Source organism: Rana temporaria, chromosome 7 (assembly GCF_905171775.1).
Source record: "Rana temporaria chromosome 7, aRanTem1.1, whole genome shotgun sequence".
Lineage (NCBI taxonomy): Eukaryota > Metazoa > Chordata > Amphibia > Anura > Ranidae > Rana > Rana temporaria.
In genome coordinates this window covers 7,002,305-7,021,114 of record NC_053495.1, presented here as the reverse complement: position 1 = coordinate 7,021,114, position 18,810 = coordinate 7,002,305, and the positions used below count along the sequence as shown (strand labels likewise).

General features: G+C 49.6%; 1 protein-coding gene across 1 annotated transcript in view; it reads left to right on the top strand.

Annotated features, from left to right (window-relative positions):
* The window catches only part of RNF123 (ring finger protein 123), an 85,876-nt gene that overhangs the window by 31,813 nt on the left and 35,253 nt on the right, over positions 1-18,810 (top strand). Inside the window, 14 exon segments of the mRNA XM_040358802.1 lie at positions 1,171-1,211; positions 1,213-1,336; positions 2,995-3,050; positions 5,096-5,137; positions 5,139-5,207; positions 6,726-6,903; positions 8,638-8,712; positions 10,485-10,572; positions 11,987-12,074; positions 13,800-13,884; positions 13,994-14,133; positions 16,437-16,625; positions 18,177-18,252; positions 18,350-18,434. Coding sequence (XP_040214736.1) covers positions 1,171-1,211; positions 1,213-1,336; positions 2,995-3,050; positions 5,096-5,137; positions 5,139-5,207; positions 6,726-6,903; positions 8,638-8,712; positions 10,485-10,572; positions 11,987-12,074; positions 13,800-13,884; positions 13,994-14,133; positions 16,437-16,625; positions 18,177-18,252; positions 18,350-18,434 — 1,336 coding nt within the window.

Genomic DNA, 18,810 nt, shown 5'->3' with positions numbered 1-18,810 from the left:
AGGCCAGGTTTTGCGATTCGGCACTGCGTCGCTTTAACAGACAATTGCGCGGGATCGTGCGACGTGGCTCCCAAACAAAATTGGCGTCTTTTTTTCCCCACAAATAGAGCTTTCTTTTGGTGGTATTTGCTCACCTCTGCGGTTTTTATTTTTTGCGCTATAAACAAAAATAGAGCGACAATTTTGAAAAAAATTCAATATTTTTAACTTTTTGCTATATAAATATCCCCCAAAAACATATATAAAAAATTTTTTTCCTCAGTTTAGGCCGATACGTATTCTTCTACCTATTTTTGGTAAAAAAAAATCGCAATAAGCGTTTATCGATTGGTTTGCGCAAAATTTATAGCGTTTACAAAATAGGTGATAGTTTTATTGCATTTTTATTAATTCTTTTTTTTTTTACTACTAATGGCAGCGATCAGCGTTTTTTTTTTTTTTTTCGTGACTGCGACATTATGGCGGACAATTTGGACACATTTTTGGGACCATTGTCATTTTCACAGCAAAAAATGCATTTAAAATTGCATTGTTATTGTGAAAATGACAGTTGCAGTTTGGGAGTTAACCACAGGGGGCACTGTAGGAGTTAGGGTTCACCTAGTGTGTGTTTACAACTGTAGGGGGGTGTGGCTGTAGGACTGACGTCATCGATCGAGTCTCCTATAAAAGGGATCACTGGATCGATGCAGCCGCCACAGTGAAGCACGGGGAAGCCATGTTTACATACGGCTCTCCCCGTTCTTCAGCTCCGGGGAGCGATCGCGGAGGGGCGGCTAAAACGAGTAGCCGCGCCCTCGTCCCGGATCGCTCCCCGCGGGTATCCGACCGTCGCGGGGGGGGGGGGGGGTCCTGATCGGACCCCCGACCCGCGGAAAGGCAGGACGTACCTGTACGCCCATATGCCTGTACGTGCCATTCTGTGGACGTATATATACATGCGGCGGTCGTTAATCGGTTAATTGAGGTTTATATTCAGTGAAGATTTTGGCACACTGGGCCTTATTTATCAAAGCATCTTTTGTTAAAAAAAATATATATTATTGCAGGTCCTCAGTCACATTTTCCTTTTACGTTCTGCATCTGTTGCTGTCTAATTTTGATTTGAATCCAGTTGGTTGTTCTGAATCGGTATTGACAGTTCAAGAGACCCGCTATGCTTTGTTACAGTTGAAGGTCATCATGGCAATGAGGGTCTGCTGGTGGGAAGACCCTCCGGAAGAGCCCGATATTCCCATCACAGAGAACTCTCTCCTGGAGATGCCTGACGGGGTGGTCATGATGTACAACCTCAGCGTACACCAGCAGCTCGGCAAGGTGAGCACCGATCTGTCTGTGGATGGGACTTGGCGCGTTCGCTCTCAGTGTTTGCACCAATGGAGCAGAAACGTTCCCAGCCCTGAGCTGAAGCAAAGTCTACCAGACGAATGGACCGTTCTGCCCAGCCAGTGTAAAAGATCTATACACACCGTCGGACTTGTTAACAAATGTCAGACGGACGTGTTTGATACGAACAATCCGACCGTCGCGTGTTATGCTCCATCGGACAATCGTTTTCTCGCTTTTCATCGGACTAATGTGCGGTGTGAATGCTCTCGATTTTTTTCGGCAACAAATGTCCGATGGAGGCTAATCCAATCGTGTGTGCACAAGTCCATCGACTAAAGTCCAAAGTACAAACCCGCATGCTCAGAACCAATGCTAAAGATCAGACAAACAATAGCAGAAGTTTGCCCAAAGGGTGGCGTTAAAGAGCTGAAAAACCACGTGGTATGTCTATTTCGTTCACTACGTTCGTGTTTGTTGGCTGAAAATGTTCTGCCGTGTGTATGCATACCGAGTTCATAGCTCAACACCCCTTCGGACCAAAATCTATGGAAAAGTCCGATGGACGTCCGATCGTATTTTGAGGCTTTAGGCAGAATGGTCCAATGATCCTCTATAGCAGTGATGGTGAACCTTGGCACCCCAGATGTTTTGGAACTACATTTCCCATGATGCTGAACTACACTGTAGAATGCAAGAGCATTATGGGAAATGTAGGTTCCAAAACATCTGGGGTGCCAGGGTTCGCCATCACTGCAAGGATATGCAATTAGTGGACCTCCAGCTGTTGCAAAATTACAATTCCCATCATGCCCTGCCTCTGGGTGTCATGCTGGTGGCTGTCAGTCTTGCTATGCCTCATGGGACTTGTTGTTCTGCAACAGCTGGAGGTCGCTTATTGCATATCCCTGCTCTATAGCAATGAATGCTCAACCTCTGGCCCGCCAGCTGTTGTGAAAACTCCAAGGTCCCATCATGCCTCTGCGAGTCATTCTTGTACCTGTCAGCCTTGCAATGCCTCATGCGACTTGTATTTCCGCAACAGCTGGAGGGCCACTGGTTTGAGCAGTGCAACCCATGCTCTATTGCATAGGCGTGGGCACAGGGTGTGCCTGGGCACACCCTAATTACCCTGTGTGGTGCAGATTGCCCCGAATACTACTGTTAAACCTGCACTAATGCAACCGAAAAATACTGCATTAAACGGCACATAACACAACTGAAATATACACTTAAACGTGCACTAATGCACAGAAATATGCTGCATTAAAATGTGCAGTAACACACTGGAATATACTGTCGTTAAACATGCAGTAACGCACAGAAATAGACCCCTGATATTCCACCAAGCTTCCTAATGGGGCCTCCTAAAATAAAGTAAATATATAATAAAAATAAAAAAACTACTGACACTGCCCACTGCCCTACTGACACCATCAGTATATACTGTATATACACATGCAAATATGTTGCGCTTTGGGGTGCACACCCTAATGCAATAGGCTGCGCACACCTATGCTCTATAGCCAGATATGAACTTCCGCAGATTAAAAAAAAAAAAAAAAAAAGTTGGCAATATCAATATGCCGGAATGTTGAGAACCGACTCCACATTGTGCACTTTGTGTCTCTGCAGAATGGTCGGCCGTCTCGGAATGATGTGGAATGAAATACGCCCTGGCATTGAAGGACACAGAGGAAAAAATTAAACGCTGTCCAAAGAGGGTAAGCATGGGACCTAGGGCCGCCATTTAGAAATCACAGGGGGGCACACAGCCTACCTGACATGGCCACCTAGCCATGTGTCTCCCTATACACGTTAATCGCCCCCCCCCCCCCTCTCTCCAGTATCTCCCTGCAACTTTCCATAGACACACAACCTGCCAATACACAGACCAACGTTGCTCACCAGCAGTAATATTTAACCACTTAACCCCCGGACCAATATGCTGCTAAATGCCCAAAGGCGTTTTTACAATTCGGCACTGCGTCGCTTTAACAGACAATTGCGCGGTCGTGCAACGTGGCTCCCAAACAAAATTGGCGTCCTTTTTTCCCCACAAATAGAGCATTCTTTTGGTGGTATTTGATCACCTCTGCGGTTTTTATTTTTTGCGCTATAAACAAAATAGAGCGACAATTTTGAAAAAAATGCAATATTTTTTACTTTTTGCCATAATAAATATCCCCCAAAAAACATATAATACAAATTTTTTTTTTTCCTCAGTTTAGGCCGATACGTGTTCTTCTACCTATTTTTGGTAAAAAAAATATCGCAATAAGCGTTTATCGATTGGTTTGCGCAAAATTTATAGCGTTTACAAAATAGGGGATAGTTTTTTTGCATTTTTAATATTTTATTTTTTTTTTTTTTTTACTACTAATGGCGGCGATCAGCGATTTTTTTTCGTGACTGCGGCATTATGGCGGACACTTTGGACAATTTTGACACATTTTTGGGACCATTGTCATTTTCACAGCAAAAAATGCATTTAAATTGCATTGTTTATTGTGAAAATGACAGTTGCAGTTTGGGAGTTAACCACAGGGGGCGCTGTAGGAGTTAGGGTTCACCTAGTGTGTGTTTACAACTGTAGGGGGGTGTGGCTGTAGGACTGACGTCATCGATCCGAGTCTCCCTATAAAAGGGATCACTCGATCGATGCAGCCGCCACAGTGAAGCACGGGGAGCGATCGCGATGAGGTGGCTAGAAACGAATAGCCGCGCCGTCGTCCCGGATCGCTCCCCGCGGGAATCCGACTGCCGCATATAGCGGGGGGGGGTCCCGATCGGACCCCCGACCCGCGGAAAGGCAAGGACGTACCTGTACGCCCATTTGCCTGTACATGCCATTCTGTGGACGTATACATACATGCGGCGGTCGGGAAGTTGTTAAAGGGATAAGGATTAGAAATGTGAACAGTATTGATAGAAGGCTCTCATGGTCAAGAATCGGCTTGCCCTCGTAATCGCTGCATAAAACTTTCCTAATCTGGAGATTCGCTAAATTTCCTCAACCTTTTGCCATTGAATCCATTGTACACTCTAATATTTATTACTATGTACTCCTTATTACTAATAACCAGGGCTTTTTTTTCAGCAGGAACACGGGGGGGGGGGGGGGGGGGGGGGGGACGCCGCTCCGGCACCTCCCATACCGAATGTATGTAATGGAAAGAGGTGCTGGGTGTGCTGGAGAGTCTATTGATCCTGGGTGCTAGGGGCATATATTGTTGCTGGAGGGGATCTGTAACGGTCAGCGGTTAACACAGTTTACGAAATTCCATTCCACCAACCCAAGACAGCTTATCCGACTGGGGGAGGTGACCGATGCGGTGTCCCTATGTACTAGGGACACCGCATCGGTCTCCTCTCTCCCTGACAGGAGGTGGAGCTCTGTGTTTACACACAGAGCTCCACGTCCCTGCTGTCACCGCCGATCGCGGGTACGTGGCGGGCATCGCGGCCGCCAGGCACGCGCATCGGCATCTCAGCGATGCCGCCGGGCACAGTGTTTCCCCGCTGTGCGCCCCCAGCGGCGCTCGCGGGAAAGCACCTAAAAGGAGGTCCAACCGGCAGTTGAGAGCCGCGCAGTGGACGTCTATAGTGCGCTCTCTAGTGGATAAAATCCCCGGGGGCTTACAATTTCATACACAGCGAGCCCCTCTCATTCTGTATATGGTCTCCCTGGATTCCCAGTTGCAGGTTAGTGAGGGAAAAGTGATGGGTTACAGCCTGTACGTAATTTTCTGCCTTCTTACTGTTCCAGAGGCCAGACGTCATGGAAGAACTAATAAAAAGCCAGCAAGTCTGTACACTCGGAGAAGCTGAATCATCTGGCCGGCGGCTTTGCCTGGATAAATGTCACTATTTACTCCAAGGTATTTGTCCCAACCCCACCATTGTGGAATCTGTGTCATCTGTTTTAGGAAAAAGAATAAAGTTCTTTAGAGACAACCCCAAGATGATGACAGTAGGCTTAATTCACTAGCACACCAGAAAGAGGTTTCTATGTTTTAAAAAAGTGACAATTATTTTCAGGTGGGAAGTTGTCACAAGGGTAAAAATAATATTAAAGCGGAACTAACCCTAAAGTTTGCAACCAAGGAAACTGCCACCATGGCCTCTGTAAGGACCCCTAGGCCAGTGATGGCGAACCTTTGGCGCCCCAGGTGTTTGGAACTACATTTCCCATGATGCTCGACTACACTGCAGAGTGCATGAGCATCATGGAAAAGGTAGTTCCAAAACATCTGGGGTGCCAAGGTTCGCCATCACTGTCCTAGGCTATTAAACCAGGTCTCCAAGGAGTAAAGGAGCTCCTGGGATATTCTCCCACGTCTCCTAGAAGTGAAGGATTTCCTGGGATATGTTACTGGGCCTTCAAGGACTTGAGGAGCTTCTGTGATATTTTTTCAAGCCTCAAAGGGTTGAAGAAGCTAGTGGGTTATTTTTCTAGGTCCCCAAGGAGTGAAATGTGATATGTTTTCAGGTTTTCAAGAAGTTGAGGTGCAGGTCTCCAAGGAGTATCTAGGATACTATGTTTCCAGGTCCATAAGGAGTAGGAGATCCTGGGATATGTTTTCAGGTTTCCAAGGAGAAAGAGTTCCTGGGATATGTTTTTCGGTCTCCGAGGAGTAAGAGTTCCTGGGATATGTTTTCAGGTCTCGGAGGAGTAAGGGTTCCTGGGATATGTTTTCAGGTCTCCGAGGAGTAAGAGTACCTGGGATATGTTTTCAGGTCTCCGAGGAGTAAGAGTACCTGGGATATGTTTTCAGGTCTCCGAGGAGTAAGAGTACCTGGGATATGTTTTCAGGTCTCCGAGGAGTAAGAGTACCTGGGATATTGTGTTGTATACACACGGTCACACGGTATACACACGGTCACACAAATCTTGTCGGAAATTCCCACTGTCAAGAACGCGGTGACGTACATGCGCCGTTCGTAAAATACGTGGGATCACCATTAATTTAAATAAAACACGCCCACATCATCCCCATTTGAATTAGGTGGGCTTACGCCGGCCCACATACGTTACGCCGCCGTAACTAAGGGCGCAAGTTCTTTCTGAATACGGAACTTGCGCCCTAATTTACGGCGGCGTAACGTATCTGAGATACGTTGCGCCCGCAGAAAGATACGCTTATCTTTCTGAATCTAGCCCAATGTTTTTCTACACAAGAATATTATTATTATTATTATACATGACTTTTATAGCGCCCACAGTTTACGCAGCGCTTTACAATAAAAAGGGGGATGGTACAATTAGAATACAGTTCAATACTGAAAGAATAGGAGGCCCCGGCTCATGGAGCTTACACTCTAAAGAATAAAATGTACCCGGTTGATTTTACGTATTGGATTGGTCACCTCATTGTCATTTGATGTTCCTCTTGTAGGAGAAGATGGAGGATATATACTGGCTCCTACAAGTGTGTCTGCGCAGTATAGAGCATGCCGATCGGACCGGATCTCTCTTCGCCTTCATGCCGGAGTACTATCTGAATGTGGCCATGAACAGCTACAACGCCCTTAAAAACTACTTCAGCCCTGTCAGCAGCATGGAGGAGCTTCCAGGTACCACCCAGAGCGGCATCATTGATATGCATGGTGATGGGCAGTGGGGGTGTGGAGTGAGTCTTATTAGAAGAAGGCTGTGGCTATTTTTTTTTATACCCATCTGGAAAAAAAAGGTGGGTGGAGTGATAGATATATATATATATATATATATATATATTAATATATATATATATATAATATATATACACGCACACACTCTCTATTGTCAAAATTATTGGGACACCGGCCTTTAGATGAACTTTAATGGTCGTTCCAGTTCTAAAGGCCCATAAAACACGATCTGACTTTTTGACAACAAACCTCCGACGGACAAGGATTTTTACGGAAAATCTGACCGTGTTTACGTTCCATCGGACAAACTTTTTCAGTTTTTGATCGGTCAAGTATTCGCTGTGCAAACGGACAACTTTCCGGCAACAAATGGTCCGATGGAACAAAATCCGATCGTGTGTACAGAAGTCCATCGGACTTAAAGCGGAGCTCCACCCCTAAAGTGGAACTCCCACTGATCGGAAACCCTCCCTCCCTCCTGGTGTCACATTTGACACCTTTCAGGGGGGGTGCAGATACCTGTCCAAAGACAGTGGAACTCCCGCTGATCGGAACCCTCCCCCCCTCGGTGTCACATTTGACACATTTCAGGGGGGAGGGGGGTGCAGATACCTGTCTAAAGACAGGTATTTGCACCCACTTCCGGCCACACAGTCTCGGGGCAGACTGCGGGCGGGACGTCACCCCCCCCCCCCCCCCCTGTTGTGTTCTGGGGAACACTTGGCTCCCCGTACACAGCGGGAGCCAATCGTCAGGCGTAGCGCGACTCGCGAATGCGCCGTAGGGAACTGGGCAGTGAAGCCGGAGCGCTTCACTTCCTGGTCCCCTTACCGAGGATGGGGGGGGGGGGGGGCAGAAAAGGGTGACGAGCGATCGCTCGTCCTCTGCTGCGGATGGCGCCTGGACAGGTAAGTGTCCTAATATTAAAAGTCAGCAGCTGCAGTATTTGTAGCTGCTGGCTTTTAATATTTTTTTTTCAGCGGAGCTCCGCTTAAGTCCAAAGTACAAACACGCATGCTCAGAAGCAATGCAAAAGATCGGACAACAATAGTTTTAGTTTTCTCTTTTTGTAAATGGGACAGTTTTAGCTGTCGCCAAGTGGGTTTGGGTCTAAGGTGTTAGATATCACTACACTATCCTCAATGATTAGGTCTTCTCAGATGACTGTGTGTTTTATTCTGTTTGGTTTTAGTTTACTTTTTGGTCAGTCGTCTGCGTACGACTTACGGACAGTTTTGTCGCTGTTTAACTTTGCTTTCTCACGTTACTATGGTTTGTGTGATTAACACATGTCCTTTACTCTTTATTATTGTTAATAAAAAATTATTGAACAATACTGAAGTTGACCAAAGGGTGGCGGTAAAAAGCTGATTTGGTGAATGTTGGCTGAAAAAAAAGTCCTGCCAAGTTCACGGGCAACGCCCTTCGGTGCAAAATCCACGGGAAAGTCCGTTGGAAGTCCGAATCGTGTGTATGAAGCTTTAGTCCATAAAAACATGAATGAGCAATTTTGGGGTGGAGGAACTAGCGCTGTTGATGGCGGTCAGGCATTGGGTGGGGGTTTCGGCTGTAACCGATAACGCTCGTCCTGGAAGGAGCAGGTCACAGGGAGATTTCCTTTTTATTATATATTTTTTTTTTCCAGTTTCCATGACTATGAATATTTCTCTGTCTTACCAGGTTATGAAGATACGCTGACTCGACTGGCCGCCATATTGGCCAAACACTTTGCTGATTCACGTATTGTGGGGACAGGTGAGTGTGCATGCGCCGCGGCTCCTAGAACTCTGAATGTAAATTGTTTGGATAATAAATGGGGATTGATAACTCGCAGAGGAAAGGAGGACTTCCAACTGTTGGTCTTACTTTGTGGGGGGGGGGGGGGGGGGGGGGTCATCACAGAAGGAAACCTTGTTGCTGGATTCCTTTCTGGTTCATTAGGGGCCAATACTGTGTTAGGGTCACAAAACGCACTACAATCCGGCTGTACATTTACCGTCAACTTTGGATTTACCAAACTTTTAGGTCTATGCACACTGTGTGTGTATATGTGTATATATATATATATATATATATATATATATATATATATATATAATAAAGACAGCAGCTGCCATGGGCGTCCGCTGAAATTTTTTCAGGGGGGGGGGTGGCGCTTCAGCAGCGGCGATACACAGTCACATTTAACCCTTTCTTCAAACTCGTTAAAAGCGCCCCGCTAGCGGCCAAATAGCGCAGCTAAAACGATGGTAAAGCACCACTTTTTAGCGGCGCTTTACCGATAACGCGGGCAGCTGGCAGTGTGAAATAGCTCTTGAGATAATTCAGCTTCACTCCATGCCCATATAAATATAGCCTAGAGAATGTACAGACCTGCCTTCAGAACAGATGGACCCCCCCCCCTTCAGCACAGACCTGTCCATTCTGCACAGACCCCTTCAATTTTGCGCAGACCCCTTATTCTGCACAGACCCCTTCATTCAGCACAGATGGACCCCCCATTCTGCACAGACCCCTTCTATCTGCACAGACCCCCTTCTATCTGCACAGACCCCTTCTATCTGCACAGACCCCTTCTATCTGCACAGACCCCTTCTATCTGCACAGACCCCCTTCTATCTGCACAGACCCCTTCTATCTGCACAGACCCCCCCCCATTCCGCACAGACCCCCATTCCGCACAGACCCCCCTTCAGCACAGATGCACCCCCTTCAGCACAGATGCACCCCCTTCAGCACAGATGCACCCCCTTCAGCACAGATGCACCCCCTTCAGCACAGATGCACCCCCTTCAGCACAGATGGACCCCCCCTTTAGCACAGATGGACCTCCCCTTTAGCACAGATGGACCTCCCCTTTAGCACAGATGGACCTCCCCTTTAGCACAGATGGACCTCCCCTTTAGCACAGATGGACCTCCCTTTAGCACAGATGGACCTCCCCTTTAGCACAGATGGACCTTCCCTTTAGCACAGATGGACCTCCCCTTTAGCACAGATGGACCTCCCCTTTAGCACAGATGGACCTCCCCTTTAGCACAGATGGACCTCCCCTTTAGCACAGATGGACCTCCCCTTTAGCACAGATGGACCCCCCCTTCAGCACAGATGGACCCCCCCCTTCAGCACAGATGGACCCCCCCCTTCAGCACAGATGGACCCCCCATTCACCAAACCCCCCCCCCCCCTCCTTGAGCACAGACGGACCCCCCTCCCCCATCCCATTCAGTACCTTAGATCAGCCATCAGTCACAGCAGGTGGGGGAGGCGGCTTCACTCTGCTCGCTGTGCCTGTGTGACATCCGGCCCTTCTCGATTTTTCCAGGGGGGGGGGGTCAATTGCCCCCCCTTGCCCTATGGAGCGGACGCCCATGTGTGTAGCTGCCGACTTTTAATTTTTAAAGGGGCAGGCAGACCTTGCGCTTTAATCGGTTGTTACTGACCTCTCAGAGTTTATTGGAATGGTGTCTCATTCCTCCAGTTTTGCTATCTGTATCCTCACTTCTCTCATGTTCTTTATCACACAGACATCAAAGACTCCCTCATGCAGGCGCTGGCCAGCTACGTCTGTTACCCCCATTCCCTCCGCGCCGTGGAGAGGATCTCCAAAGAACAGTGAGTTGCTTTCTTTATAAATCACACACACGGGTGTATTAAAAGGGAGACAGCCTGATATTAGTATTTGGGTGATACTGCGATCCCATGCATCTAAGGCTTTATACGCTTTGTGACTGCCCAGCTGTTGTGGAACTACAAGTCTCAGCAGGCAATATGTGCAGCGACTAGGAGTTGCATGACTGCCAGAAAGTGTCAAGAACTTTAAGGAACTCCTTAAAGGGAGAAGCAGCACACCGGTACAACAGAGCTCAGATTAGGGAAGGGAGAAGCGGCACAGCAGAGCTCAGATTAGGGAAGGGAGAAGCGGCACACCGGTACAACAGAGCTCAGATTGGGCAAGGCAGAAGCGGGACACTGGTACAACAGAGCTCAGATTAGGAAAGAGAGAAGCGGGACACCGGTACAACAGAGCTCAGATTAGGGAAGAGAGAAGCGGCACACCGGTACAACAGAGCTCAGATTGGGCAAGGCAGAAGCGGGACACTGGTACAACAGAGCTCAGATTAGGAAAGAGAGAAGCGGGACAACAGAGCTCAGATTAGGGAAGGGAGAAGCGGCACACCGGTACAACAGAGCTCAGATTGGGCAAGGCAGAAGTGGGACACCGGTACAGCAGAGCTCAGATTAGGGCAGGGAGAAGCGGCACACCGGTACAGCAGAGCTCAGATTAGGGCAGGGAGAAGCGGAACACCGGTACAGCAGAGCTCAGATTAGGGAAGGGAGAAGCGGCACACGGGTACAACAGAGCTCAGATTAGGGAAGGGAGAAGCGGCACACCGGTACAACAGAGCTCAGATTGGGGCAGGAAGAAGCGGCACACCGGTACAACAGAGCTCAGATTAGGGAAGGGAGAAGCGGCACACCGGTACAACAGAGCTCAGATTAGGGCAGGGAGAAGCGGCACACCGGTACAGCAGAGCTCAGATTAGGGCAGGGAGAAGCCGCACATGGAGCCAACCAGTTTTGCTACAGTGCTCATAAGGAACATGGAGCTAGGAGGGGATTGACAGAGAGATGAGCCCATTAGTCTGCTGCTTCTCTCTTTACTGTCCAATCACAGGCTGGGGGAGGGACTAGACCTGTAACTGTTACTAAACTGAAGCCGAGAAATACTAGGTGGTCTTAAATTGTCAGACCAGGTCTGTGCTTTGTGGCAAGGCTGTGTAAATCTCCAGACCGGATGAACAATCTTGAGATTAATACGGGTCCCCGTATATTTTTCCGTATATTTTGCTGTTTGTCTGGAATTCAGAGTGGTTGGATTTCTTGTGCACAGGGCCTAGTCCTCTCTTTAAAAAAAAAAAATCCTCCCACATTTGCTTGGCAGAGATTGGGTCACAAATCTGTTCTTTCCTATGGTATGGGACCAGTTATAGATCAGTTCTTAGCGGAGTTCCTCTTTTCCCTGCAGACAGATCTGTATGATGAAGAGTCTGCTGGCGCCATATGAACAGAGGCCGTGGGCCCAAACAAACTGGATCCTGGTGCGGCTGTGGAGGGTGAGTGCGGAGATGGCGCAGTGATGGGTGTTCGGGTTAAGTGGCAATAGATGGCCGCCAAAGGGGTTGTGGGTGGGGGGATTGGTGTTTCTGTGGGAAGGGTGGGTGGGGTTGGGTATTCAGGCAGAGCCGTACCTCACTGGGTGGATGTCACTTAACTTTTTTTTTAATATATAATATTTATATGTAGCCCTAAGGTCCACCCTTATATAGCTCCACCCTTATATGGTTCCCTCTTCTATAACCCTAAGCTCCACCCTTTTATAAAGCACCCTTTTATGTATTCCTTGGCTCCAACTTTATAGAACACCTCCATATATAGCCTAAGCTTTACCTTTGTATAGCTCCCGCTTATATAGCCCTAAGCTCCACCCTTCTACAGCTTCCCCTTATATAGCCCTAAGCTCCACCCTTCTACAGCTTCCCCTTATATAGCCCTAAGCTCCACCCTTCTACAGCTTCCCCTTATATAGCCCTAAGCTCCACCCTTCTACAGCTCCCCCTTATATAGCCCTAAGCTCCACCCTTCTACAGCTTCCCCTTATATAGCCCTAAGCTCCACCCTTCTTCTGCTCCCCCTTATATGGCCAGAAGCTCCACCCTTCTTCTGCTCCCCCTTATATAGCGGTAAGCTCCACCCTTTATATGGTTCCCTCTCATATAACCCTAAGACCCACCCCTGTGTAGCTTCTCCTTATGTAGCTTTAAGCTCCACCCTTCTACAGCTGCCCCTTATATAGCCCTAAGCTTCCCCTTATATAGCCCTAAGCTCCACCCTTCTTCTGCTCCCCCTTATATAGCCAGAAGCTCCACCCTTCTTCTGCTCCCCCTTATATAGCGGTAAGCTCCACCCTTTATATGGTTCCCTCTCATATAACCCTAAGACCCACCCCTGTGTAGCTTCTCCTTATGTAGCTTTAAGCTCCACCCTTTTACAGCTCCCCCTTATATAGCCCGAAGCTCCACCCTTCTACAGCTTCCCCTTTATATAGCCCTAAGGTCCACTCTTATTTAGCTCCCCTTATACATCTCTAAGCTCCACCCTTTATATGGTTCCCTCTCATATAACCCTAAGACCCACCCCTGTGTAGCTCCTCCTTATGTAGCCCTAAGCTTCATCCTTTATATAGCTCCCACTTATGAAGCCCTTAACTCCACCCTTGTATAGCTCTCCCTTATATTTTCCCAAGCTCCACCCTTGTATATAGTTTCCTTTCTTATTGCCCAAAGCTCCACCCTTCTACAGCTTCCCTTTGTATAGCCCGAAGCTCCACCCTTCTTCTGCTCCCCCTTATATAGTGGTAAGCTCCACCCTTCTACTGCTCCCCCTTTTATATAGCTTTAAGCTCCAACCTTCTTTATCTCCCCTTATATAGCCAAAGCTTTACCTTTTTTCTAGCCCCTCCCCCTTCTATAGCCATAAGCTCCATTTTTTTTTTTTTTGGGTCATCATACCTGTTTTGGCTTATTCAGAGATGGTGACATGTGCAGGGTAGTAACTTATAGCGACCATTCATATTAGCGATGATGGTCCAATGAGAAGAAGTAGTGACTGCATAGTTTTCACCTTTATTGGAGGTATTCTCATCTAAAGTATTGGAGATGTCTGCAGACTCGATCTGCTGTGACATAAAACACATCTATGAGAATGGTGATCTTTTCAGGTCTTTATTCCCTCCGGTGTCGCTCACTCCTCGGCTCGGCTGACCCTTCTCTCTTCCTCAGGGTTGTGGATTCGGTTATCGGTACACCAGACTGCCGCACCTGCTGAAAACCAAACCAGAGGACGCCAATCTGCCCAGCCTACAGAGTACGTTGATGGGTATTTTCCTCGCTGGAGGGGGAAGATGGTGGTATTTACTCTGTCATACATTCTTGCTGACTCCTGTCCACTAACTAACTATACTCCATCTTCCTAGAACCTTGTCCGTCCACCCTGCTGCAGGGCCACATGGCGGATCTCCTGCGGAAGGACCCAGAACTGGCATCCAGCTTTCTGAACAGCGCCCTGAACCAGCTGAATTGGGCGTTTTCCGAGTTCATTGGGATGATCCAAGAGGTGAGAGGAAGGCGATTGGGTGGAATGGGGAGGGTATTGTGGGGTCACAGAAGTACCCCATCTCCCACCTCCCACCACATACCACACACCACCCACCTTCCACATCCCACCACCCACCTTCCACATCCCACCTCCCACCAAGCCAACTCCCACCACACACCTTCCGCCGCCCACCTCCCATCACCCACCACCCACCTCCCACCACACACCACCCACCTTCCACATCCCACCACCTCCCACCACCCATCTCCCACCACATCCCACCACCTCCCATCACCCACCCACACCCCCACCACACACCACCAACACATCCACCCCCATCTCCCACCACCCACCACATACCACATACCACACACCTTCCACCGCCCACCACACACCACCCACCTTCCACACCCCACCACCCACACCCACCACCCCCCTCCCACCTCGCCATTTCCCACCACACACCTCCTACCTCCCACCACACAACACACACCACCCACCTCCCACCACACACATCCCACCACGCAACACACACATCCCACCACACAACACACACATCCCACAACACACACACCACCCACATCCCACAACACACACACCACCCACATCCCACAACACACACACCACCCACATCCCACAACACACACACCACCCACATCCCACAACACACACACCACCCACATCCCACAACACACACACCACCCACATCCCACAACACACACACCACCCACATCCCACAACACACACACCACCCACATCCCACAACACACACACCACCCACATCCCACAACACACACACCACCCACATCCCACAACACACACACCACCCACCAAGCCAACTCCCACCACACAACACACCCCACCACATACCTCCCATCACCCACCACCCACCTCCCACCACACACCACCCACCTTCCACTTCCCACCTTCCACATCCCATCTCCCACCTCCACCACCCACCACATACCACACACCTTCCATCACCCACCACCCACTACACACTCCCACAACACACACACCACCCACCTTCCACATCCCACCTTCCACATCCCACCACCTCCCACCACCCACCACCCAACTCCTACCTCCTACCTCCCACCACACACACCTCCCACCACCCATCTCCCACCAAGCCAACTCCCACCACACAACACACACATCCCACCACACAACACACACACCACCCACATCCCACAACACACACACCACCCACATCCCACAACACACACACACCACCCACATCCCACAACACACACACCACCCACATCCCACAACACCACACCACCCACATCCCACAACGCGCACACCACCCACATCCCACAACACGCACACCACCCACATCCCACAACGCACACCACCCACATCCCACAACACGCACACCACCCACATCCCACAACGCGCACACCACCCACATCCCACAACGCGCACACCACCCACATCCCACAACGCGCACACCACCCACATCCCACAACGCGCACACCACCCACATCCCACAACACACACACCACCCACATCCCACAACGCGCACACCACCCACATCCCACAACGCGCACACCACCCACATCCCACAACACGCACACCACCCACATCCCACAACGCGCACACCACCCACATCCCACAACGCGCACACCACCCACATCCCACAACGCGCACACCACCCACATCCCACAACGCGCACACCACCCACATCCCACAACGCGCACACCACCCACATCCCACAACGCGCACACCACCCACATCCCACAACGCGCACACCACCCACATCCCACAACGCGCACACCACCCACATCCCACAACGCGCACACCACCCACATCCCACAACGCGCACACCACCCACATCCCACAACGCGCACACCACCCACATCCCACAACGCGCACACCACCCACATCCCACAACGCGCACACCACCCACATCCCACAACGCGCACACCACCCACATCCCACAACGCGCACACCACCCACATCCCACAACGCGCACACCACCCACATCCCACAACGCGCACACCACCCACATCCCACAACGCGCACACCACCCACATCCCACAACGCGCACACCACCCACATCCCACATCCCATAACACACATCTCACACCACCCACATCCCACAACACACACCTCATTACTTACTAAAACCTTTCCATTTTCATTACATACCCCTTTTTAGTGGTGTCATCACTGGGTCTTTGTGCTTCTCTATGCAATGCAGGCGTGAAACTCCTTACACACATCCCCCCAATGCAATTTCTTAACGATCGATGGGAAACGCATCTAGCATATCTGAGTCTTTTGTAGTCTCATCCCTCTCCTCCTCCTTTCCACAGATCCAGCAAGCCGCTGAGCGACTCGAGAGGAACTTTGTCGACAGTCGGCAGCTGAAGGTTTGTGCCACCTGCTTCGACCTGTCGGTCAGCCTTCTGAGGGTCCTGGAAATGACGGTGACTTTGGTACCCGAGATCTTCCTGGACTGGAGCCGTTCATCCTCAGAACTTCTCCTCCGGCGCCTGGCCCAGGTACAAGCTATCCCCACTCCCTCTGTCACATATAAAATAGAGCCCTGGTGCTCAATCTAAGGCCCAGGGGTCAGATGCGACCCTTTTGATACTTGAGCGGCCCCCTAGTGGTAATGGCAGTCTCCAGTCAAATCTGTAGCATGTCCTTTCTGACCATCATTTCCTATATTACTGTAGGTCTCCAGTCTCTGACAGGCCTTTGGGCCCTTTCACACGGACCGGATCCGTATTGATCCGCCCCGTGTGTGTCCGTCTGCTCAGCGGGGATCATGCGTAAATCCCTGCTGAGCTGTCAGCGGACAGGGCGGTCCCTGCCTGGGGGGTGGCACAGCTGGGGGGTATCCTGTCTCTCTGTGCTCACCCCCCCCCCCCAGTGCGATTGTGTTGGGCCGCGCCGGACGTTAATTGAGGCCGCAGCTTTGCGGCCTTCTGCAGTCCTATGCTTCTCGGGCGCCCTCTTGTGGTGGCCGTTGATATGACAAGACAACCAGCAATGCTAATGGAGCTTCCCCTGCCTGTTTTTTCACTGCCCGCCCACCTCCTTCCCTTTACTTGGAACCCCCAAACATTGCATATATTTTTTATTCTAACACCCTAGAGAATAAAATGGCGGTCGTTGCAATACTTTCTGTCACACCATATTTGCGCAGCGGTCTTACAAGCGCACTTTTTTTGGGAAAAAATACACTTTTTTTAATTAAAAAAATAAGACAACAGTAAAGTTAGCCCAATTTTTTCTTATATTGTAAAAGATAATGTTACATCGAGTACATTTTTTACCCAACATGTCACGCTTCAAAATTGCGCCCGCTCGTGGAATGGCGACAAACTTTTACCCTTTAAAATCTCCATAGGCGACATTTAAAAAATTCTACGGGTTGCATATTTTGAGTTAGAGGAGGTCTAGTGCTAGAATTATCGCTCTCGCTCTACCAATCGCGGCGATACCTCACATGTGTGGTTTGAACACTGCTTTCATATGCGGGCGCTACTCACGTATGCGTTCGCTTCTGCACGCAAGCTTGGCGTGATGGGGTGTGTTCCTGGCTCCTAACTTTTTTAGCTGGCTCCTAGATTCCAAGCAAATTTGTCAAGCCCTGCTCTACAGTTTGGGGAGGAAAGGGCTAAATAATGACAAACGTCCTCCATCCAGGAAGGAAATGGGGCGGGGCTCTTATCTGACTTGCTGTAGCTTCTGATTCACACGGTGAGAAGCTCACAGTGTGCAGCGAAATCAGAGGAAGCCGTTTCAGTCCAGGAGAGGAGGCGGTACAACTGTGAAGGGAAGGGTCGAAGGTCAGCTTTAAATACAGAAAACTCCTCCCATCTGCAATGAGAGTAGTACAGTTCCTCCAAGTTTTTCTATGTGTTTTCGGGGGGCTGTGATGTCTGTGTGTTGAATTGTCGGCCCCAGCCACACACACACACACACACACATGGACGGGGCTCTGCATGGGGGGATGGTCAATCTGGATCCGGTCCCGGCAGCTTCTCCTCTGTTGTGGCCGCACAGCATTATTAATGGGATATTTTATTATTATTCCTTGGCAGCTTCTGAACCAGGTGCTGAACCGGGTGACAGCGGAGAGGAACCTCTTTGACAGGGTGGTCAGTCTGCGGCTTCCAGGTCAGTAGGCGGGATGTGGCTTTGTCTTATAAATCTATATACATCTCTCTGCCCCTCCCCCACACTTATCCTAATATCTCCTTCCTCCATCCTGCAGGCCTGGAGAGCGTTGACCATTACCCCATCCTGGTGGCTGTGACCGGCATTCTAGTGCGGCTGCTGGTGGACAGCGAGACTCAGGGGTGAGTTCCTTGTCTATTATTGTATGTTACATTGCTGACCGACTCTCAGGTGTGTTCTATGTCCTCTGCATTGCTGACCGACTCTCAGGTGTGTTCTATGTCCTCTGCATTACTGATCGGCTCTCAGGTGTGTTCTATGTCTTCTGTATTGCTGACCGACTCTCAGGGTGTGTTCTATGTCTTCAGCATTGCTGACCGACTCTCAGGTGTGTTCTATGTCCTCTGCATTGCTGACCGACTCTCAGGTGTGTTCTATGTCCTCTGCATTACTGATCGGCTCTCAGGTGTGTTCTATGTCCTCTGCATTGCTGACCGACTCTCAGGTGTGTTCTATGTCTTCTGCATTACTGACCGTCTCTCAGGTGTGTTCTATGTC